The sequence below is a fragment of the Bidens hawaiensis genome, unplaced genomic scaffold, assembly GCF_021521415.1.
Source record: "Bidens hawaiensis isolate Kalapana, Puna unplaced genomic scaffold, B.hawaiensis_p1.1 tig00032064_1, whole genome shotgun sequence".
In the NCBI taxonomy this organism is placed as follows: Eukaryota; Viridiplantae; Streptophyta; class Magnoliopsida; order Asterales; family Asteraceae; genus Bidens; species Bidens hawaiensis.
In genome coordinates, this window is record NW_027495431.1 from 165,652 (window position 1) to 189,272 (window position 23,621).

The 23,621-nt window shown below is 38.5% G+C and overlaps 2 protein-coding genes across 2 annotated transcripts; both read right to left on the reverse strand.

The window, feature by feature from the left end:
• Positions 1-19,005: 19,005 nt before the first annotated feature.
• Positions 19,006-20,132, reverse strand: LOC143582924 (root allergen protein-like). The gene is made up of 2 exons (XM_077065382.1): positions 19,668-20,132; positions 19,006-19,547 (listed from the first exon to the last, which is right to left on the reverse strand). The coding sequence occupies exons 1-2, from the start codon at positions 19,846-19,848 to the stop codon at positions 19,252-19,254; spliced, it is 477 nt and encodes a 158-aa protein (XP_076921497.1). The 5' UTR covers positions 19,849-20,132; the 3' UTR covers positions 19,006-19,251.
• A 2,270-nt stretch (positions 20,133-22,402) lies between these two features.
• LOC143582926 (root allergen protein-like) lies at positions 22,403-23,208 on the reverse strand. The gene is made up of 2 exons (XM_077065384.1): positions 22,991-23,208; positions 22,403-22,876 (listed from the first exon to the last, which is right to left on the reverse strand). Exons 1-2 carry the CDS (start codon positions 23,169-23,171, stop codon positions 22,581-22,583), a joined length of 477 nt encoding a protein of 158 aa, XP_076921499.1. The 5' UTR covers positions 23,172-23,208; the 3' UTR covers positions 22,403-22,580.
• Between the last annotated feature and the right edge of the window lie 413 nt (positions 23,209-23,621).

Below are 23,621 nucleotides of genomic sequence, written 5' to 3' on the forward strand. Positions count from 1 at the left end.
GGCCTTCAATGGCAAATACCCCGACCAGGCCGTTACCATTGGACCAACAATCGTTGATCCCACCCGCACCTTACTCAAACGCTTACTGCAGAAAAACGCTGACATCTTTGCGTGGGCACCAGCTGACATGACTGGTGTACCCCGAAGTAAGGCGGAGCATAAGCTCAAGTGCGATCCGGCTGTTACGCCAGTCGTACAAAAGCGCAGAGTAATGGGGCCTGAACAAACTAACGCGTGTAGAACCCAAGTCAAGGAACTCCTTGACGCAGGCATCGTACGCGTCAGTAGATATCAAACATGGGTTGCAAATCCCGTAATGGTACCGAAGAATGACAAACAATGGCGCATGTGCATAGATTTCAAAGATTTGAACAAAGCATGCCCCAAAGATTGTTATCCGTTACCAGAAATTGATCTTAAGGTGGATTCGTTGGCACCATTTCGCCTTAAATGCTTCTTGGATGCGTATAAGGGGTACCACCAAATCCACATGGCCGTAGATGACCAGGACAAAACCGCATTTCGGACGCCCGATGGTACATTTTGTTATAAAATGATGCCATTCGGACTTAAGAATGCAGGGTCCACGTACCAACGACTGATGGACAAAGAGTTTCATACCCAAATCGGGAGAAACTTGGAAGTCTATATGGATGATTTGGTCATCAAAAGCCCCGAGCCAGATGCGATGTTGAAAGACATTGAAGAAACTTTCAACACGCTCCGAAAGATAAACATGAAGCTCAACCCGAGCAAGTGTTCATTTGGGATGGAAGAAGGGAAGTTCTTGGGAGTCATTGTTACTAAAGATGGCTTCAGAGCGAACCCTGAAAAGGTCGAAGCCATTGTTAAAATGGAATCACCTACCACCATCAAACAGGCTCAGACACTGAATGGACGACTAGTCGCACTTAATCGCTTTTTGGCAAACCATGCGGATAAGTCGTTTCCCTTCGTGTCAACATTGAGAAACTGCTTAAAGAAAACGCACTTCCGCTGGACACCAGAAGCGGAAGCAGCTTTTCAGGAGATTCGGTCACGCCTGATCGAACTCCCAACACTTACAGCACCACAAGCGGGAGAGGAGTTAATCCTATACCTTTCCGCAACAGATAGAGCAACCGGGGCAGTCCTGCTAGTAGAACGAAAAGGCATCCAGATGCCAATCTATTATGTTAGCCGTGTACTAACAGACGTAGAAACCCGGTACTCTACCCTCGAAAAATTAGTCTTAGCACTTATACACGCTTCACGCAGGTTAAGACGATATTTCCAGGGCCACCCAATCACCATTCTCACCAACTTCAAACTCTCAAACGTTCTAGGCAAACCCGAATTATCGGGACGTCTAGCCAAATGGGCAATTGAATTGGGAGAATATGCAATTAAGTACAAGCCAAGACCAGCCATAAAAGGCCAGGTCCTGGCCGATTTTATTGCAGAAGTCCTCGCTTCGCGGGAGAAAGAGTGCCAGGAGGAGGCTCAACCCTCCCCAGCACAGGACATCAATGATGTCTGGCGACTCTACACTGATGGAGCAGCCAGTAGCGAGGGTTCAGGCGCAGGGTTAAAATTATCCAACCCAGCAGGCCAAGAATATACTTACGCTATTCGGTTGGATTTTCCAAGTACGAATAACGAAGCCGAATATGAAGCATTCTTGGCCGGATTGAGAATTGCGCGTAAGATGGGAGTGAAAAACTTGGAAGCCCACGTGGATTCCATGCTGGTGGCCAACCAAATAAATGGGACGTACACGGCTGTGAACGACACAATGGCCCTGTACCTCGCCCAGGCAAAAACCCTTATGCGTGATTTTAATGATTGTAAAGTCATACACGTCAAGCGCAGCGAAAACAAATCTGCGGATGCGTTAAGCAAGCTTGCATCACTAGCCTTCACCCACTTGGGAAAGGACATCCGCATTGAACTCCTCGAAGCACCATCAGTCCCGCACAAGGAAATTTGTGTCATCCAAACCGGTACAGAAACGTGGATGACACCAATAATAAATTACCTTGCAGCAGGAACACTACCAGAGTCAAAAACACAGGCAAGAAAACTACGCTGTAAAGCACTGAATTATCAACTCATCGATGACACCCTTTACAGACGTAACTTTCTTGGCCCACTCTTAAGATGCGTGGACAACCAAGATGCTGACTACCTCCTAAGGGAAGTACACGAAGGCATCTGTGGAGTTCACGCAGGTCCCCGCGCTGTTGTGGCTAAGCTGAACAATGCGGGATACTTTTGGCCGGGGATGCATATGGATGCACTGGCATACACCAGAAAATGCAGGTCTTGCCAGCTTTACGCACCCAACACGCATCGCCCGAAGAATAAACTTGTTCCAGTCACTTCTTCGTGGCCATTTCAGAAGTGGGCCATCGATGTGACAGGCCCATTTCCCACAGCAGCAGGAAATGTTCAGTTCCTAGTGGTAGCCATCGACTACTTCACCAAGTGGATAGAAGCAAAACCTTTAGCCCAAACAACCGCAAAACATATCAAAAAATTTATTTGGGAATTTATTATTTGTCGTTTTGGACTTCCACAGAATTTGGTGAGCGATAATGGCACCAACTTTGCTGACAAGAAGCTACAGCAGTGGCTGAAAGAACTTCAAATCACCCACACCTTTACCTCAGTGGCACACCCGCAAGGTAATGGTGAGGTGGAAAGAGCAAATAAAAGCATCGTCGAAGGCATAAAGAAAAGACTCTTGAAACACAGATCCGGCTGGGTGGACGAGCTTCCGCACGTCCTTTGGGCAAACAGAACGCTGAAGAAGGCCAGTACGGGAGAAACCCCGTTCAGCCTCACTTATGGCACTGAAGCCATGGTCCCGGTCGAAATTTGTTTACCCTCACCAAGGGTCTTGATCCAGCCAGAAGACAATGATGCGGAAAGACGGTTAGACCTTATGCTAACCGAGGAACGCAGAGACTTAGCCGCAGTGCGTGAAGAGAATTACAAACGACAAATGCAAAAGTACTACAACACGCGGGTAAAACTCTGCAACTTCAATAAAGGAGACTACATACTGCGTAACAACGAGGCTTCGAACCAAGAACGCCCAGGAAAGCTGGCCCCGGTCTGGGAAGGGCCATACGTTATCAAACAAGTTCTGGGAAAGGGCGCATACCGGCTCGAAAGGCTCGATGGCACTCCCATCCAAAGAACATGGAATGGAGCTCAATTACGCAAATGTTATATGTAGATCAATTCCAAACTTGTAAAGAAAAGGCCTAAGAGCCACTTCTAATGGAAATGATTCTCCTTTCACAATGTGTTGATAGCCTTACCTTTAACTTATGAACTTCCCATGTGCCGGTATTCACCGCATCAATGTGTGAAGAAGTAAGTAGTTGCGTGTGGAAGGCGGCAAAACCCGCATAAACACAACGCTAAAAATGTTAAAAAGTTCTAAGGAAAACCTACACGCAGGTCAGATGTAAGTAAAGTTTAGCCATCCTTGTAAGTACAAGTGACGGTCTTACCCGCACAATCACGAACAAGGAAGCAAAACTTCAACCTATCATCTACCACGTTCAAAGGTTAACTTATTCTGAACACTTAGAAAATTTCAAAGGAAAAGATGAGGTAAACTTCCACGCAGGTTAAATGTAAGTTTAGCCATCCTACTAAGTGCAAGTGACGGTCCTACCCGCACAATCATGAAAGAGGAAGCAAAATAAACTTATAATTTACCACGTCAAAAAGTTAACTTATCTAAGTACTAAAGAAATTGCTAAGTGTAAACATGCGTAAAATAAACAAAGAAAAGGACAAACACATTCTTTATTCCATCGAAACTCGAATAGTACAAACATTGCTGGGTATATACCCGCATACAAAAGAAATACAAAAGCAAATATCTACGCTAGTGGTGGAAAGGGATCTTCTGGATCATGCTTCAGGACCACTTCCACTTGGACCCGCACCATCAGCAGAGTGTGACGGTTCAAGGAAAGCTCTAAGGACAGCAAGCCCATCATCAGCAGCAGCAATTTCATTCACCTTCTCCACCACCGGATGCGGGAAGGCAGCATACTGGTTCACTGCTTGGTCGTAAATAGTTTCAGTATCCGCATTATACAAAGGGAAGTTGGAAGGCGGGACGCCTTTCTCAGCAAACCCTAGACCAAGCAGGAAGCCGGTCCGTTCCCCATCCTCATGAGAAGCGTTGAGGGCTGCGCTCATAGCATCGTCGTAAGATGTCTCTGAAAAGACCCGATGCACAACCTACAAAGAAAATGTACAAGTGTAAGAAACTTCTGTCGCAAGGGAAAGCGTGAAGACAAAGCTAAAATACCTGAGGCAACGCTTCTCGAAGAAGCCATTCCTTGGCAACCAGAGCTTCTTGAAGGGCGGCTTGAGCTTGGGTGCAGGCGCGTTCGGCTTCGCTCTTATTAAGATTGGCAAGAAGCACATCCTTTGCAGCGGCCTCTTCAACGCCCTTAAGCTTCCGCTCGGTGTGCGCAAGCACGCCCCTCTGGTCCAGGATCTCTTGAAGCTTCTTCGCATCCTCCATAGCCAAGGCATCATGAGCCTGTTGAAGAGCCTCTAATTTGGCTTTAAGTTCTTCATTCTCCAGGCGGAGAGGCTCAGCAACAGCTTCAGCCTTGGTGGCCCTCTCGGTCGCGTTCCTCGCAGTCTCCTTAGCTAGCCGAAGCTGTTCGTTAACAGCTTGGGCAGCCTTGGAGCGGGCCTCGAGTCGCGCTTGAACCTCAACCTCGAGGGCCTTGAAGGCCTTATCCTTCTCCGCAGCCACTGCGGATAGTTTTTGGTTCTCATCCCGGAGAGCACGCGCCTGAGATACTTCTTTAACGCGAGCTGCTTTCAACTTGTCGTTTTCACGACAAAGCAGCTCGACGCGTGGCTGCATCCGGGCCAGGAGAACCCGAAGCTCGTTGGTTAGCCTACCCTCCTGGTAGCTAACCATGGCTTCCCCCAACGCACCATGGGGAGCAGCGTGGCGAGCCCAGTCCACGCACTCTACAGGTGTGCGAAGGGTTGTTCCTCGGCGAATGTTCCATCTTGGAACATACACTTCATTGGAATCCGACACTGCAAAAGAAACAAAGCAGTTAGGAAAAGATGATAAAAAAAAAAAAAAAATGTATAAAGGCCAAAAGAACCCTACGCACCTGTAGGGTCGATCACAGGCCGATAGCCACCGAACCCATCACCTGAACCTAAGGGAAATCCATCCAAAAGGTCAGGCAGATGGGAAGGTAACAAAGATTGGCGAGAAGCCTCGCGCGTACCTGAAGGTTCGGCCGTCGAGGCCGATGGCGGAGGCGGCACGGTTTCCGCCGCAGTAGATGGCGGAGGCATGGTATCCGCCGCGGTCGCCGCCGTGGAGTCAGCAGCAACAGTAACCGCCGGCTCCGTGAAGGATGCTGTAAAAATCGCACTCACGGCCGGCGGTGACGTCATCTCGGCTGGAACAGTCGGCTCAAAGGAGTGAGCAACTGGACCAGCGGATGCAGGCGCAGGCGCCTGGGTCGACGCCTCAGGTAGGCTGACCGAGCCTACCGTCATTGGCGGAGAGGTACTCCCCTGCGCTCCACCCTGGAATGCGTCAACTTCCACGCCTGCACAAGAAGATAAGTTTCAATAAATTTATAGTGATAAATCTACAAAGATAAGGACGTTTGTACTTACGGGTTTTCCTGAGCCTGAACGTACGGACGGGCGGGGACGAGCCCGATGGAGCCGGTCTCTTGATGCCGGTCACCGTCGTCGTCGTTGGTTCTCCGGAGGCAACAGTCGTAGCCTCCGGAGCAGTGGTCTTCTCACCACCGGGGTTCCCCGCTACCTCTTCACTATCTGACTCAGTGTCAGATAGAGGCACTGGATCGGCTGTGGAGGCCACCTTCTCCTTCCCCTTTCCGCCGGCAGCTTTTCTCTTCCGCACCAGCGAAGGACCATCTGCGGATTCCTCAGAAGAAGGGATGTCAGGAATTCCGGCAGCGGGTACAGCATTGAGGGATTGAGGATAGAATATCGCCTTACCTGGCCGCCGGTGGCTCAGGATCTCGTGGCCCAGCGGATAGACCTCCACAAACCGATCGGCCGTTTGTTCCAGGATGGGCAACTCGCCATCGTCTAGAGCACGAGTACCCATCCGCGCGGGACCGTCAGCTTCCCGCGGGTACAGGAGCGACTCCAAATCGTTCCCCTCTGAAAGAAAAGATACAGTTAGAAGACAAACTCATATCAGCAAAAAAGTCAAGACATACCATAAGGAATAGAGTTCAAACCGTATTCGAGAAGGATGGGAACCTGAGACGCCTCCTTCCACACCCGGCTCATCCCCAACATCACCATCCCGGACTCCGCAAACCGGTAAACCGGAGATTGGACCAGGGATATCTTCGAGAACCATTCCGCCTCCTGGTAGTTGGTGGCGTGAAGGCTCGGAATTGCTTGGCCATTTTTAAACTTCATGGCAAGGGGGACGGCGCGGGCGGATATGTAGAAGAACTCCCGCTTCCACGATCGGAGACTGCGCTCGGTCGCGCAAATCTTTAAACCCTTAATACGGGTTGTCAGGGTGTACCACCCCTGGATGCACCTCCAGGTATAGAAGGTCATCAGGCGGTCCACATAGGGCTCGATGCCCAAAATCCGGCACACCCACTCGAAGTGGCGAATCTTGGCGATCGCCATGGGGTGCAACTCGGTAAGATGAACACCGTGCCTCTCAAGGACACGGTAAACAAACTTTGTCAATGGGAACCTAAGATTCCCATAGACAAAGAATGCTGCATAAACCCCGATCTTGCCTCTGGGGGCATCGTACACGGTCTGATGGGGTTCAGGAAACTCAGGCTCGAGAGAATCGAGCATAAACTTCCTAACAACATACCGGTACTGATCGCCGGGCAGAGCACACTGGCACTCGCCAGCAGTACTCCTATCATCGGTTGTAGACTCGAAATCATGTGAAGACATCTTGCAGAAGGAAGAAGAAAACGATTTCAAGGGAATGCTCGACTGAATAGAGTATTCACCGGAAATCGCTGTAAAGATGAAGAGAAAATGTGAAAGTGTGAATTGGAAAGGATCCTCCACCCCCTTTATATACTAATCGCAATTAATGCGGTGAATTTAATGCGGAGGAGAGAGAAATCGAAGGTGCAATGAAACTATGACGCGTGGCAAAAAGCAAGCTGGCAACAGCTGTCAAAAGGACGCGTGCCAGTAATTTTGCGGCCACGCGCCCGAAAAATCGCGCCCACGCGCCTGAAAAAGCGTCTGGAATGACCATGTACTGTCACGTCACCATAACTTCCTGCACGTCCTGAAAGTCAGAAGAAACCGTCGCACGACGTTTCAGAGGTTTGGACTGTTCTTATCTTTCCACCAACACTTCGAATTTCAAAAAATTCAAAAAGATTCAAAAAAGTAAGCGGGAAAATACCCCTTACCTTGGCAAACAAGTAACCATGAGCCGGGTGCGGGTACAGCGTTAAGGCAAAACCCTTCGCATACCTAGCACCCGCAGGGAATTGAAGCCAAGAATAACTTGGCAAACAAGTAACCATAAGCCGGGTGCGGGTACAGTGTTAAGGCAAAACCCTTCACATACCTAGCACCCGCAGGGAATTGAAGCCAAGAATACCTGGGCAACCAAGTAACTATAAGACAGGTGCAGGTACAGTGTTAAGGCAAAAGCCTTCACATACCTAGCACCCGCAGGGAATGGACCCCAGTACCTTGGAAGTAAAGTAACCGTAAGACGAGCGCGGGTAGTGTTAAGGCAAAACCCTTCACATACCTAGCGCCCCGCAGAGAATTGAAACCAAGAAGGATCTTCCGGGCAATGCTTGCGGATAGAAGAATAACATCCCCGCATAACGGGAACGTCGAGAATTATATTGTTTGAAACTCCGTGATGGAATTGGTGGTCTTAGCATAATTGATCACTATGTTGAAAACCACCAGAACCCCATGGAGACTATATACAAGTAAAACTCAACGCTCCTGACTTGCGAGAAGGTTACATACCTACCCGCATCATACCCAAAGATCAAGCAAAAAAATCGGGAATTTTTGCAAGTGACATTAGGAAACCCGCGGGAAGAATCCCCACGGAGAACCTTAAAACTAAAAACCCCTTTTCAAAACCCCTTGCTTAAAGTCCAAATGTTCACCTCACTTTATTAAACATTCATGAGAAGAACATTGGACTGGGGGGACTTGAAGAGGTAGGTCCCAGCAGAGCCCAGTTGGTCCCGTAAGACTCACCTTGAACAGGGACGTCTGCGCAAAGGCCATCTGCTCCCGCAGGACCCACCATGCTCAGAGAACCTTACGCGCAGTACGCAAGCTGTACACGCAGGGAAAGCCTCCCAATGGTGAAGTACCCCGCCTGTTCCCGCAGTTGCGGATACAAGCCATCAGGGAAGGCTACCCGCAGACAGCAGGGCTACACGCACAAGACACTAGCTGCTTCAGTATTTACATGAAGGAATGAGCAAGGCGGGAACAATCCCGCCTAAATGAGCCAGTCCGTATGATTCTGAAAGATCTTTTGTACTATACCTACCAAGGTATGGATAGGACAGACGATCTGACCAGAACAGCCCATGAGCCAATCACAGGGTGACAGCTCACCGACAACAGTGCGAGGAGGAGCACCCTCTAGTACTGTTTGTCACTATTAGCCGCTGCCTACTCACCAACCCTTACTGTGGGGCATGCGCAGCCTACAGTTGGTGGAATAGTGTTACTGTTGGCCGTAACCTATTCACCAACCAGCATGGCCTGCGTACAATCCACAGTAGGTGGGACGTGCATAATCTACAGTTGGTGGAATAGTGCAGCCGACTTTGTTACTGTTGGCCGTAACCTACCCACCAACCAGTATGGCCTGTGCATAGTCCACTGTTGGTAGAGCAGGAATACTATTCAGCCGGCTGTACCTTCTAGGAAACCTACCTTCGGCTATAAATACTCCAACATCTTGGAATGGTAAGATCATCTGCTATCCTGTTATCTAGCAATCTCTTAATATACACTTATATTCAGAGCAATCTAGTCTGATTCTCACGCCGGAGGGTGGTCACAAGGAGGAACCCCCCCTTCTCAGTGACGAGCTTACGGTGTTTGTTTTGCAGGTCCCCTGAAGAACAACTGTCTCTGTTGGACCTCATTCTCGTGGGAAACATTACTTAACCCCCAGATTATCTATAATCTGCACCGGGTCACTTAGTGTTTCTTCACATCCTTAAATCTTGTTTTAAAATATACTCTTTATGTACATCTCCGTATACAATTTATAACTACAAAACTAACGAATATTGTTGTCCATGATCCATCGATCAGTAAAGTTTTTGATAAAATATATTGGACTTCCTTTCTTCTATTCGTCCATGTTATTGGTATATTTGAACAAAATGTTAACTTAGAGAAGATTAGATAAATTATAAGGCGAAATGTAATTGATTATAGAAAGTTCACATAAAATTCAAAATATGAACTAATTTTTAATTATAAACTCAAAAATTGGATCAAAAGGATGGAAGTAACTAATTGTTGAAGTGCTGATGTGGCGTTGATCGTCATAGCGAGAAATATGAGAACTTTACTACTTACAACTCGTATTCCCTCGTTGTTTAGTTTCATTGAGAGTCTAATTATAAAAAAAAAGATATAATTTCTTTTAATTAATAAAACTATAAAGCATACCACACATATAGGCATACACTAGTAGTATTATACCTGCACTACTCGTATAGACATATACAACTCGTATGACTTCACAAAATCATCAGAGGTCTGACATCTCTACGGACTTTTTAGGTTGATAAGTACATACGAGTCATATAGACATACACAACAAGTATAGGTGACAACATGCTATTTTATGGGGGTAAAACCACCTACTAAGACACAGTCATGTGTTTGTTGTTAGGGGGTAAAAACGTCCTGTCCTATTGAGGTTGCTCTACGAAGCTTCTGGCCGGCACTTGTCCTGTTGAGGCTGCTTTACGAAGCTTTTGGTGAGAGTGAAATGTTGTCACATGCTTCACCAAAATATGTTAATGGGTCAACTTGTCAACGTGATATGATAATTGTGTATTTAAAATAATATTTGGCATCTAGATCATTTCAAAAGTAATAATGAATTTGGGCAATTTGTTTACTAGTGCACAAAGACATGTGGTATGTTTGAACTTTGAAGAGGTATGTTCTAAAACAAGATGCCGTTCAAATTGGGTTAATTAGAAAACATATATTACAATAACAATCAAAATAGTTTAATTAAAATGATTAAATGAATTAGGAGATTTTTATTTGTATGCATTTAACCCGTTCCATCTTCAGCTTAATATATATAAAACCGAATTTGTTAATTGGAATTTCAAAATAAGAGATAAAAAGAATAAAATAAATTGAATGACAACAACTATAAAAAAAAGGTTTAGATTTGAGACGGAGAGATTGTTTGAGTAAATTTTTACTAAGTTACTAGACATCACTTAGATACGCAAAGGTGTTAACCCGAAACACGAGATGATTAGTGAGTCCTAAACGACACAACTCGACTAAGTAGGCCGATCATATTAAGGTTTAACAATTCAACCTACCAACCCTACAGTGATATGTGATTGATAATCCTATCCATGCCATTATTAGAGTGCGTCATTGACCAAAGGTCGTTGGGTGTATAATATTTAACTTCTTAAATAACCTTTTTTCTTTCTTTAACTTTTAGTTGATGTGAAATATATTGATATGATAGATATAAGATATAGATTTATTGGACTGTAATAATTCCCATTAACTGGTATTCTGTTTATTTTATCCACTACAAGAAAAAAGGCCTTTAATGACATGCATTGCGTGTCATTAAAGGGTATAGATGACACGCAAATGTGTGCCATTGAAGCCCCCGTCATAAATTGAAAATGACACCCATTGGTCCCTGTTAAAAATGAATTATCGTCGTTATCCATTTTTTTTTAGAATTTCAACCTAATTTTTTAAGGCGTTTGATATGAAGGAAAATACGAATCGATTGATGTAAAACTTAAATCGAAACTGTGATCCAAACGACCTAATTTTTGTTAATTGAAAGTTCAAACACACGAATTGAAGCAAAATCAAGTCGTTTGGATCACAGTTTTGAGATAAGTTTTACATCAATCGATTCGTGTCCCCCTTCTCATCAAAAGCCCTAGAAAATTAGTTTGAAATTCGGAAAAAAAGTAAAACGATGTTAAGTCCTTTTAACGGAGACCACTTGAGGCCAATTTTTTTAAATTTGGGACCGCCAGTGGTGATAAAATAAATAAGGATTACTATCGGCTAATACCAGTTAATAAAAATTATTAAAATCCAATAAATCTAAGATATATATGTTCACAATGGTTTAAAAGAAAATTAAAAAAAAAACAAAATGTGTTTTCATAGATACTATATATAGACTTAATGATTACAAATAGTTGGTGCGGTGTTAAGTGTGTTTACACAAGTGGGTTTGATTATGATGGTGGATGGTGTGGTTTTTCCCGTCACAAAACTCACTCTCGGTACTTCATTTGCGGGGATGGTATTCTCCTCCATCACATCCCAAAATTCCTTCCCACCGACTTTCATTTCTTTTTTGTTCTTTCGAGATATCAGGGTAGTGAAGTCGAGAATGTGTGAAAATCTATTACATTGAGGATATTCTAAGTATAATGAAAAAATAGTGTCTTTTCAAGTGCATACAATTAGATTTGGATGATAATCTTCAAAGGCGGAATCAAACCTATTAAATAACTAATATATATACACACACATACACATATAATATATATTATTTTTATACACTTTAATAAAAATCTACAATGGTTTAAAAGAAAATTAAAAAAAAAAACAAAATGTGTTTTCATAGATACTATATATAGACTTAATGATTACAAATAGTTGGTGCGGTTGTTAAGTGTGTTTACACAAGTGGGTTTGATTATGATGGTGGATGGTGTGGTTTTTCCCGTCACAAAACTCACTCTCGGTACTTCATTTGCGGGGATGGTATTCTCCTCCATGACATCCCAAAATTCCTTCCCACCGACTTTCATTTCTTTTTTGTTCTTTCGAGATATCAGGGTAGTGAAGTCGAGAATGTGTGAAAATCTATTACATTGAGGATATTCTAAGTATAATGAAAAAATAGTGTCTTTTCAAGTGCATACAATTAGATTTGGATGATAATCTTCAAAGGCGGAATCAAACCTATTAAATAACTAATATATATACACACACATACACATATAATATATATTATTTTTATACACTTTAATAAAAATCTACAATGGTTTAAAAGAAAATTAAAAAAAAAAAACAAAATGTGTTTTCATAGATACTATATATAGACTTAATGATTACAAATAGTTGGTGCGGTTGTTAAGTGTGTTTACACAAGTGGGTTTGATTATGATGGTGGATGGTGTGGTTTTTCCCGTCACAAAACTCACTCTCGGTACTTCATTTGCGGGGATGGTATTCTCCTCCATCACATCCCAAAATTCCTTCCCACCGACTTTCATTTCTTTTTTGTTCTTTCGAGATATCAGGGTAGTGAAGTCGAGAATGTGTGAAAATCTATTACATTGAGGATATTCTAAGTATAATGAAAAAATAGTGCCTTTTCAAGTGCATACAATTAGATTTGGATGATAATCTTCAAAGGCGGAATCAAACCTATTAAATAACTAATATATATACACACACATACACATATAATATATATTATTTTTATACACTTTAATAAAAATCTACAATGGTTTAAAAGAAAATTAAAAAAAAAACAAAATGTGTTTTCATAGATACTATATATAGACTTAATGATTACAAATAGTTGGTGCGGTTGTTAAGTGTGTTTACACAAGTGGGTTTGATTATGATGGTGGATGGTGTGGTTTTTCCCGTCACAAAACTCACTCTCGGTACTTCATTTGCGGGGATGGTATTCTCCTCCATCACATCCCAAAATTCCTTCCCACCGACTTTCATTTCTTTTTTGTTCTTTCGAGATATCAGGGTAGTGAAGTCGAGAATGTGTGAAAATCTATTACATTGAGGATATTCTAAGTATAATGAAAAAATAGTGTCTTTTCAAGTGCATACAATTAGATTTGGATGATAATCTTCAAAGGCGGAATCAAACCTATTAAATAACTAATATATATACACACACATACACATATAATATATATTATTTTTATACACTTTAATAAAAATCTACAATGGTTTGTCACTTGTCATTCTCACATAAATCCTCACAATATTAAACAAACCAAATCTCTAAATCATCATCATTTATTTGTTAATTAATAACTATTATATACTAGAAAAACAAATAAATAATTAAATTGTTTTAAACATAACTATGCAACGGTTTTATCATAAGAATATATGATAAGTTTATTGTAATTTACTTAATTATTAAATATCATTTTTCATTAATTACCCGTGTATTATACAGGTCTCAATGTATTATTATTATTATTATAATATGTTTAAATATAAATGTGTAAAATAATATCTCCACGACAAGTATAAAAGACCATTATATTGAATGGGCTGCATGTAACAGGGGCCTTAAGATTGTGGGCCTATATATTTACTTCACAAATGATGGGCTCTCATGAGCAAACCCTAAGCACCGGCCTAGTTTACCACTTCTATTGTTTTCATTGCTACCCTTTTTCAACTTCAACAAAAAGGAGACCACTCTATGCATCTTTGACTCACTTTGACCCTTCATGTGCTCATGGTCATCACCTTTTCCCCTTCCTCTTAACCATATACCTTTAGTTGTGGTTCGAACCATTGGCTTTCGTTTGGCGACATGGTCAATTGGAACAACCCGTCTAGAGTATAGCTATGTTCCATCATATTCGCCAGTGTTGGTCCTCGCGGTTTTATATTTTCGTTAGGTTTCGTACGCAAACCAACATGTCCATACCCTAAATTAAAAAAAAATGAACAATAAAAACTTATAAAAGTGTTGTAATCGACATTTATGAATGCTTACAATCTGATCGACATATATGTAGCCGATTAAAAGAAACATTGATTCCCTTGATCGACTCGACCATATATACATAAATGACACAACTAAACTTTACACTTGTTACATAAATATTGACTCTAAAACTTAAATTTGTATAAAACAATTAAGGCCAATATTACGTATTATTATTCAAATATATATAAAAATATAATAAAAATAATTACAAATTAAAATTAATAAAAGCATGTCATTTAAACATAATCAAAATAATTACAATGAGTTCTAAGTTCTAAGTTCTAACTAATTATATACTAATATCGTTACGTAATAAAATATTGTTTCTTCTTATTCGAATTTTGTAGTTAATAGTTGTGTATAAAAGTTTTAGTGCAAAATCATAATTTAATAAATAAATAAATAAATGAGATATAACATAAAATGCATACCTTGATCGAATATCTTGTATATGTTATTGCTATTGGGATGTAACTTTTCTTGTTTCTTATGATCTTTGTCTCGGTCTACCGAGCCATCGAGCCAATGTGCGACACTGCTGGTTCTATATCCGGTGTATGATTGCGACCGTCTATGGAAACTCATCCTAGCCCTCGTTTCATCGCTAACTTTCTCCAAAGCATATTGAAAAGGGTCAAAATCGTCATTCCAAGCACACGGTCTAGATAACCGCAACCTTGACAACGAGTTTGGTCCGTTTGGAGACCTTGGTGACGAAGAAACCGAAGTCTGGAGCCGTGGAGGCGGTTTTAAAGGCAAAACTTGTCCACTACAAAATGATTTGGCTCGGGCGGGTAACCTATAATTTTCATTTTCGTTAACGTTTCTTTTTGTCCACCAAAAAGACGGATACGTTGGTTGAAACTGACAAAGGGTTGTAAACGTTTGGGTAGTGACCTCGAACTCGAACTCATGGTCATTATAGTCCGAACCCTTGTCCAATGAGACCGGGCTCTACGGTGCGGTGTAGAATGGCATGTTTTGAGGACTACAACTTGTGTGAAAATCCATTTTTGATATAGAGTTGAGTTGTATAAGGGGTTTTAATAGTTGGGGGCCAAATGGTTGCCTTAAGCTATGGATGTGCCTATTTGCAAGTATTGGTGTCACTTTGCTTGTTGTTTTGGGAATGTCCATTTATAATTTTGACATGTATGATACAAGTAATTATGTTACATTTGCGCAGACAATATAAAGGGCTTTTCTGTCAAACCTTTTTGATGCAACTTTCCTTTATCACTTTATATTGTACCTTTTCTTCTTGGCAAGGTTTAATATGAGTTTTCTTTAGATAACTATTGGCAAATAGAAAATTAATTTATTGATTAAAATGTCATTTGTGATAACTATAAAGATATTTTTAATTGGTTAATAAATATAAAAATAAAAAGCACATCCATAGGAAATGTGTCAGAACTTCTGACGAAATTCTGACGGAACTGTTAATAAATATGTACCGTGTTTGTTTGTTTTATTAGTTTTATTTTTAACAATTACAAATAACATCTTTTGTGTCGGAATTCGTCGGAGACTTCTGACTCATTTCCTATGCATATTTTTCTGTTGCTAATTTGTAGTAAATTTGTCGAAAAATTAGAGGGTTTTTTTCCATGAGAAATTTATTGGAAATTTGACGGATGTTTATTCGTAAGAAATTTGTTAGAATTTTTCATAAAAAATTTGGCTCTTTTCTATCCGTGGTGATAGCCGATAGCCCGATACAAACACTAATTACATATTATTAAGTATAGAATAAAATTATAATTAAGTGTGAGCTTGGAGCATTATTAATTATATTATTGCAATCACAAACTAATTTTATTAATCAAGGCTACTGAAACAAGAAATGTTTAAATCCTTTTAATATCTTTCTAATTTTTTTTTCAGAGCATTATTATTATGTTATTATTGCAATAACAATTCTACATAAGCATTTGATAAGAAAAAAAAAACAATATAAAATATTGACAAGTTTGTAAACATTTGGATCGATAAAGACATATTTAAGTTGAACACGAGACATATTTATTCATCGTCACATGCGACAATGTACTAGACTTTGACATTACATATTTATTACGTTTATTATATATTACGTTTATTATATATTAGTGTTGGTTAGAAAACGTGGAATAATTTATATGCTACGGATCAAAGTGTAAAAAAGTAAAACAGGTGATATAGATTGTAAAAAAAGTTGAGTGTGTCTTCTGTAATATTATTAAGTTTGGTTAATTATGTGTTTTAAACTTAAAAGTAGGGGTGACGCGGCAACTATTGACACGACCTGGATTTAACACGAAAAAAAGCAGGTTTGGGCTTGACTAATCCGACCTGTTTAACACGTTTAAGTATTTAAAAAAAAATGTAATTACACTTTTGCTTTTGGCATATTTTTGCGCTTTCTATTTTTTAGAATACACCCACTTTTGTAATTTCCAATCAAATTTCAAGATTATAAATATTTCTGTAAATTATTAAATATATATTACTCACTAGTTTGAGGCCCGTATACTACACGGGTAATTGTTGAAAATTTTAAAATTTGATCAATTAAATGAAATACATTCAAGAAATTGATTGTCTATTGTTAATACAATTAAATTAAAATTACATAAATTACATAACTAATATTACACAAATATGTAACAAATAGGTAAAAACTTCATTTTACACTACATTTGTGATTGTATTAGCAGGTATACATTGTTTATTAAAAATCAAAATCTTTAGTCCATATCTGCTTGTAACTATTAATAAAGTAACATATAAGCCTGCTTATAACTCTTGATATAGCCATATATAGTTGTCCGTGTGACAAAAAAGATTATCTAAGTACATACCAACTCAAGATAAATAATAATATATATCTATGATACTAATAAAAAATATTTATACACATAAAATATCATAGCTTTTAATCAATTAATATGATGTCATTTGAGAATATCTGCTCATGTTTATAAAAAAAACATGATTATCTCAAAAACCATAAACCTGAACTTTGATGATATAATCATCCTTAGAATCTTTACAATTTGAAATTGATTGATTATGATAAATTTGTTGTCATTAATATTCTATTTATATCAAATTTTTAATTAACTTTATATTTTACAATTGAAAATTGTATAATCAAGCAAAATAAAAACCGAAAATTTAAATATAATAAAATGATTTGTTTGTTTCATATGAATGTAATTGCCAGGAAAATGAAAAATTCATACTAACATTAAAACCATTTTAAATAATAGTGAATATTCTGAGTTAGAAGAATATTAGAAGATTTAAAGTTGCATAAAGTGAATGTAGTGATTCTTACTTATAATCGTTGAAAGTAGGGTTGTCACTTTTACCCGTAACCTGAAACCCAACCCAAGAAAACCCGTACCTGAACCCAAACTAACCCGACCCATAAAACTCGAACCCAAGAATATACTAACCCGAACCTGAACCGAAGTAGTAATTCGGGTTGGTTCTTGGGTCCGAATTCTAGGTTTCGGGTCAACCCGAAAACTTTTAGTTTTAAAATGATATGTATTTTTAGGTATTAAAGGCTAAGCCTTAGCCATTGACGTTATCAAGTTTTAGTCTAAGTCGATTGTTCTCATTTCACATAGTGTGATTATTCTGAGTTAGAAGAATATTAGAAGATTTAAAGTTGCATAAAGTGAATGTAGTGATTCTTATATATAATCGTTGAAAGTATGACTGTCACTTTTACCCATAACATGAAACCCAACCCAAGAAAACCCGTACATGAACCCAAACTAACCCGACCCGAGAAACTCGAACCCAATAAAATACTAACAAGAACCTGAACCGAAGTAATTCGGGTTGGTTCTTGGGTCCGAATTCTAGGTTTCGGGTCAACCTGAAAACTTTTAATTTCAAAATCATATGTATTTTTAGGTATTAAAGGCTAAGCCTTAGTCGCTGACGTTATCAAGATTTAATCCAAGTTGATTGTTCTCATTCCACATATTATGAATCGAATGTTTGTTGTTTATTATTTTAAATATAAACCATAATAAACACTAATCGTCTATTGTCAATCCATATGGAGAATACTTATTATATGTAGTAATGAATTTAGTTGAAATAAACCTATAATTTTAATGTCATATATTGAAATGACTTACACTGCGTTCTCGAGTTTTTAATTAAAAGAAAGGAAAGTATAAGATTGGATATGATGGGAGAAGAAAAGAAAGTACATGCATATAATGCATTTTCAAGTTTAATGAAAAATGAAAGAAATGGGAAGAAAAGAAATGGTTAATTACATTCTTTAGATTAAATGAAAGGAAAGGAAAAGAAAAAAATGTGTAGTTTTACAAATATAGCTTTTTTAAAACAATTATTAGATGTAGATTGAAGGGTAAAGTGGTAATCTTAAATATTTATCCTTTCATTTCTTTCCAAATCATGCCAAATTGGCAAGAAAACTTTGGGACTTAAAACATCCAAGTTTTCTTATCATTTCCTATCATTTCTTTTATAAAAAAAACTCAAGAATGAAGATTCAAACTAAAATCTTATCATTTCCTTTCTTATCTCATGGAAAAAAAACTCAAGAATACAGTGTTAAAAGATATGGACTATATATGAAAATTTGTTAAAAAAAAGGTGAGGAGGGCTATTGTATTGACAAGTGTCAAAAGTGGTAAATTTTTATTAGAAGAGATAGATTTGTTATACCGACTCTAAATTACTTCCATTATGTTTTTTTAAAACATTTAAATTTTTTTAATAAATGAGTTAAACGAGTTATTTTATGTTAAAGTCGAAATCTTTGACACGGATAATAATATGCGTAGCACATTTCAACCCGTTAACCCAACACGATTGTCACTCTTATATTTAGGAGTTCGTTAAGTCCTATTCATTTTGTTACCAATCAGTTTTGAATTTATACAATAATTTTGCTTTTATACTAGCTAAGTTGGCAATAGTACTTGCTTCTACAATGAAAATAAAATATTAATTGTGGTTGAGGCAATAGCATAAAAAAGAAAACGTGACAAATAAAGTTATTTAGCCATAGTCTACAAATATTGGATATAATCACTCATTATTATTTATTTGATCAAATAGAAACATGTTACAGTTATAACATGAATCCTATTGAAACACACCATTATTTAGGAGATTAAAAACACCGAATATTGAAACGATTTCAAACCATAACGACACACATTGATGCAATATAATTAAGCAACTTCCGGATGGGCAGCAGCGTAAGCCTCAATAGCGTTGTAGGTTTTCACGTATAGTTCCTTTTCAAGGTTAAGAACTTCAGCAGACGGCTTCTCGTCACCTTTGCAGTTATAAATAACTGTCTGCTTGAAGACACATCCTCCGTCAGCGGAAGGTACTATCTTAACATGATGATTTATGGAGTCTAGTATACCCATTAAGCAATCACCTTCGAAAAATGTAAAGTTGAAGGTAAAGGTGCTCGCATCAATGACATCGTGCTTAAATTTTCCAGTTGTGAATGGAATGGCTACGTCGAACAATTTATGTTTAGAAAATATAAAGAATGAAATTGATAATAATAACAATAGCAACAACAATAATAAACTCCATCATTACAAATTATATGAATGATGATGTAATTTCTTACCATCGCCGAATGTGAACAACCTTATCGACCCAACACCTCCATCACCCTCGACTAACTCAATGGACTTGAATACTTGAGGATTGACCTTGGGTGCGAGATCAGGGAAGTTCTTGAAAACTTTAAAAACCGACTCGGCTGGGAATTTGGAAGGGATCTCAAATTCGATGCTAGCGGTAGTCATGATTATTTAATTTGCTAGATATAGATAGAATGTAAGAAAACAATAAGATGTTGTTTGGATGATTTGCAAGTAAAGCTTGTAGTATTTATAGGATGAAAGAGTTGAAAAAATTGCAACATTCAAATGTTTGATTCATGTAAGCACGTCAATTTTGACAGCTCTTGTGGAATAATATAGTGTAATATATGTGCTCAAATTTCAAAGGAGTAGAAAGTTTGGAAAAGCAATGAAAGCATTCAAAGGTGAAGAATGTAAATTGAGATAGTTCTAGAACATCACGTAATAAATAGTAGGCAACTATGTAGATTGATGTGAGTTATGAAGTTAATAACTTTTAACATATGTTAGTTATTTTATATATACTAACACAGACGTGCATGGTTCGGTTTGGGTCGATCAGATTTTGATCCAAAACTTTAATCACAACCGAAGTTTTGGTTAACCTTGAATGATAACCGATTGGTTTTGGTCAGTTAGTCGATTATAGTTGATCGGTTATTTGCAGCTATATGGTCCGTTTAACTGTTAAACTAAAACTTTTGCTATGAGCTAAAAGTGTTTGAACTTTTGTTAGAGTTTGACTTCAAATCCAACTCAAATATACGTATATAACTTCATGACAACATGTTTTTCCGGCTAAGGAATGAGAAATTCTTCTTTTGTTTTTAAATCAGAGCTTGACATGTCACGAATCCTCTTAAAATAAAGGGATGCCTTTGGGAACACGATCACTGACGGTGCATGGTGATTAAGCCAGTTATGGCAAGTAGGGTATCGAAGCAGAAGAGTTTGTGGTTAGACACTCATGTGTAACCAATTTTAACAATTTATGAAGTTTGTTGTTAGTTATTAAGTAATAGTTTGAGTGCTGATCACACTAGCAATAATTGTAGGTTGAAATAAACAATCACTTAACAAGTTGTAAACAATTAATGACAAACAAATCATACAAGGATTCAGAAATACGTAAAACTAGATTAATCTATACAAATGACCTGATTTCAATTAAACACAATTGACAATTCAGGTTTACCAACATACGTTCCAATCAATAGGTGTCAACAATCGTCTATCATATGTAACCGGTGCAATAAAACCTTCACTCTATGAATCACAAACAATTGTACACTTTATAAACCATGAACAATTAGCAAACCCTACTACCCTAGTATGAACCAGTCTTAATAGCAATCTTTATTTCATATTGTCACTGATGCAAGAAAATCTTAACAAATATGAATCCAAGACAATACTTAAAACTTAATTTAACCGTTCAATCAATTACAAAGGATTAATTAAGACAAAAGTGCAGAACAATAAACCTAGGTTACATAATGTTATACCCGAGTATGACTCGAAGAGATTAGCTGCTCATCTTGTTGATGGAATCTTCAATCTTCATGAAATCCGGAGTTGATTTGATAAAATAATAGTGGTTTTTACTCCAAAAATAGTCTCCTGCCTCCAGAGATATGATGTCCCTCAAAACCCTAACTTTATGTATATATAGGGTTTTTAGTTTGCGATTCCCGTAGTTTAATTTGGTCCAACATATGATACTCTGTTTTTAGCATATGATAAGTTGAAATCAACTTTTACCCAAATTATCCAGTTTTGATCATACGTTATCACACATCATCCCAGGGCTTCAGATTATTCAATTGCATGCTTCCAAAATGTATCTTTAATACACATGAACCTGAAAATCAAAAGCATGTAAGAACTACCATAATTCTAACGAAGAACTTAATTCAACTAATATAAAATACAAATAAATAAATGATTTATGACCGACCATCACATAATTGTCGCTAGCTTGTGACGTAAGGTGTTGGGTTAAGTCCCGCAACAAGTGAAACCTTGTGATTCACCTGCCCAATTGAGTGTTTTAGTTTATTTATGGCATGAAACAACCCGCAACATGGGTATAACTTATTAATACGCTAGGAGGTGTGAAGTTTTTATCATCCTAGCGTCGAGCTATTTTTCCGCAGTTGCTCCCCCTACATTGTGATCAGTACCTCAGTATAATATAACCACCAAATAAATGTGCTAAACCCCATGTCCTAGTGTTAGAGTAGTATGGTGTTAGCTCTTTCACAAGTGGGGTGTTGTGTTTCAATTCTTGCAAATGCAAGATTTGGTGGATTTAAGACGATCCATTTTTTGAAATTCAATGGATCAGATTGGGGTGTAATTGGCGTTGCGGAAGGTGTGCTCTCCCCCAAAATGCTTGGGAACGCTGCCCCAAAGCATTTTGGCTTTCATAAATACTCTGAATGTTTTGCATAAAATGTTGCATGAAGAAGAAGGTGGGGCCGATAAGGAAACCCAACCAATGGAGATGGATGTAATTGCGTTTCGGTCGTCCTCCACCGCGAATGGTCTTAGAATCTAAAGAATAATTCTAAAGTCTTGTGGGCTAACCGAGATGAGAGTTTTATTTCATAACACTTACATAATACGAGAACATGATGAACACATTTTAGCCATTCTTAATGGCAAAAGACTAGTATAAATCATTAAAAAGCTAGCAAGAAGCCACACTCTACAACATATTGGTTATGATAATCACTCATTATTATTTATCAGTATTAAATTGGAACTTGTTACAATTATAATTGTGTATCTTGAATACTATTCAAACACACCTTTATTATGAATAACGGGAGATTAAAAACACAGGAATGAAACGATTTCAATCCATTACGACACACATGATGCAATATAAATTAATAAGCGTCGGGATGGGCAGCGGCGTAAGCCTCAATAGCGTTGTAGGTTTTCACGTATAGTTCCTTTTCAAGGTTAAGAACTTCAGCAGACGGCTTCTCGTCACCTTTGCAGTTATAAATAACTGTCTGCTTGAACACACATCCTCCGTCAGCAGAAGGTACAATCTTAACATGATGATTTATGGAGTCTAATATACCCATTAAGCAATCGCCTTCAAAAAATGTAAAGTTGAAGGTAAAGGTGCTCGCATCAATGACATCGTGCTTAAATTTTCCACTTGTAAATGGAACAGCTGCGTTAAACAATTTATGTTTAGAAAATATAAATGAAAATGATAATAATAACAATAGCAACAACAATAAACTCCATCATTACAAATTATATGAATCATGATGTAATTTCTTACCATCGCCGAATGTGAACACCCTTATCGATCCAACGCCTCCATCACCCTCGACTAACTCAATGGACTTGAATACCTGAGGATTGACCTTGGGTGCGAGATCAGGGAAGTTCTTGAAAGCTTTAAAAACCGATTCAGCAGGAAATTTGGAAGGGATCTCAAATTCAATACTAGCGGTGGTCATGATTATTTTGTTTGTAGATTGAATGTAAGAAAACAATAAGATTTTGTTTGGATGATATGCAAGTAAAACTTGTGCTATTTATAAGACAAAAAAATTGGAAAAATTGAGGCATTCAAATTTTAAATGTTTGATTCATGAAAACACAACAACTTTGACTGCCCTTGTGGAATAATATAGCGTACTATATGTGCTCAAATTTCAAAAGAGTTGAAGTTGGAAAAGCAATGAAAGCATTCAAAGGTGAAGAATGTAAATTAAGATAATTCTAGAACATCACGTAATAAATAGTAGGCAACTATGTACTATGTATGTGAATTATAAAGTTAACTTGCTTTTAAATAATTCCAACTATCATCGTTTTCATTGTTATCGGTCTCAACTAACGAAATGGCTAGTGGCGGCCTCATAATGTATCATAATTTTCTACGTTGACTAATGAAATCTTAACGC

Coding starts and splice junctions, on each gene's coding strand:
- LOC143582926 (XM_077065384.1), bottom strand. CDS start 23,171: ATGACCACCGCTAGTATTGAATTTGAGATCCCTTCCAAATTTCCTGCT. Junction 22,877..22,990: donor GGTGTTCACATTCGGCGATG/GTAAGAAATTAC, acceptor TGTTTAACGCAG/CTGTTCCATTTACAAGTGGA.
- LOC143582924 (XM_077065382.1), bottom strand. CDS start 19,848: ATGACTACCGCTAGCATCGAATTTGAGATCCCTTCCAAATTCCCAGCC. Junction 19,548..19,667: donor GTTGTTCACATTCGGCGATG/GTAAGAAATTAC, acceptor TGTTCGACGTAG/CCATTCCATTCACAACTGGA.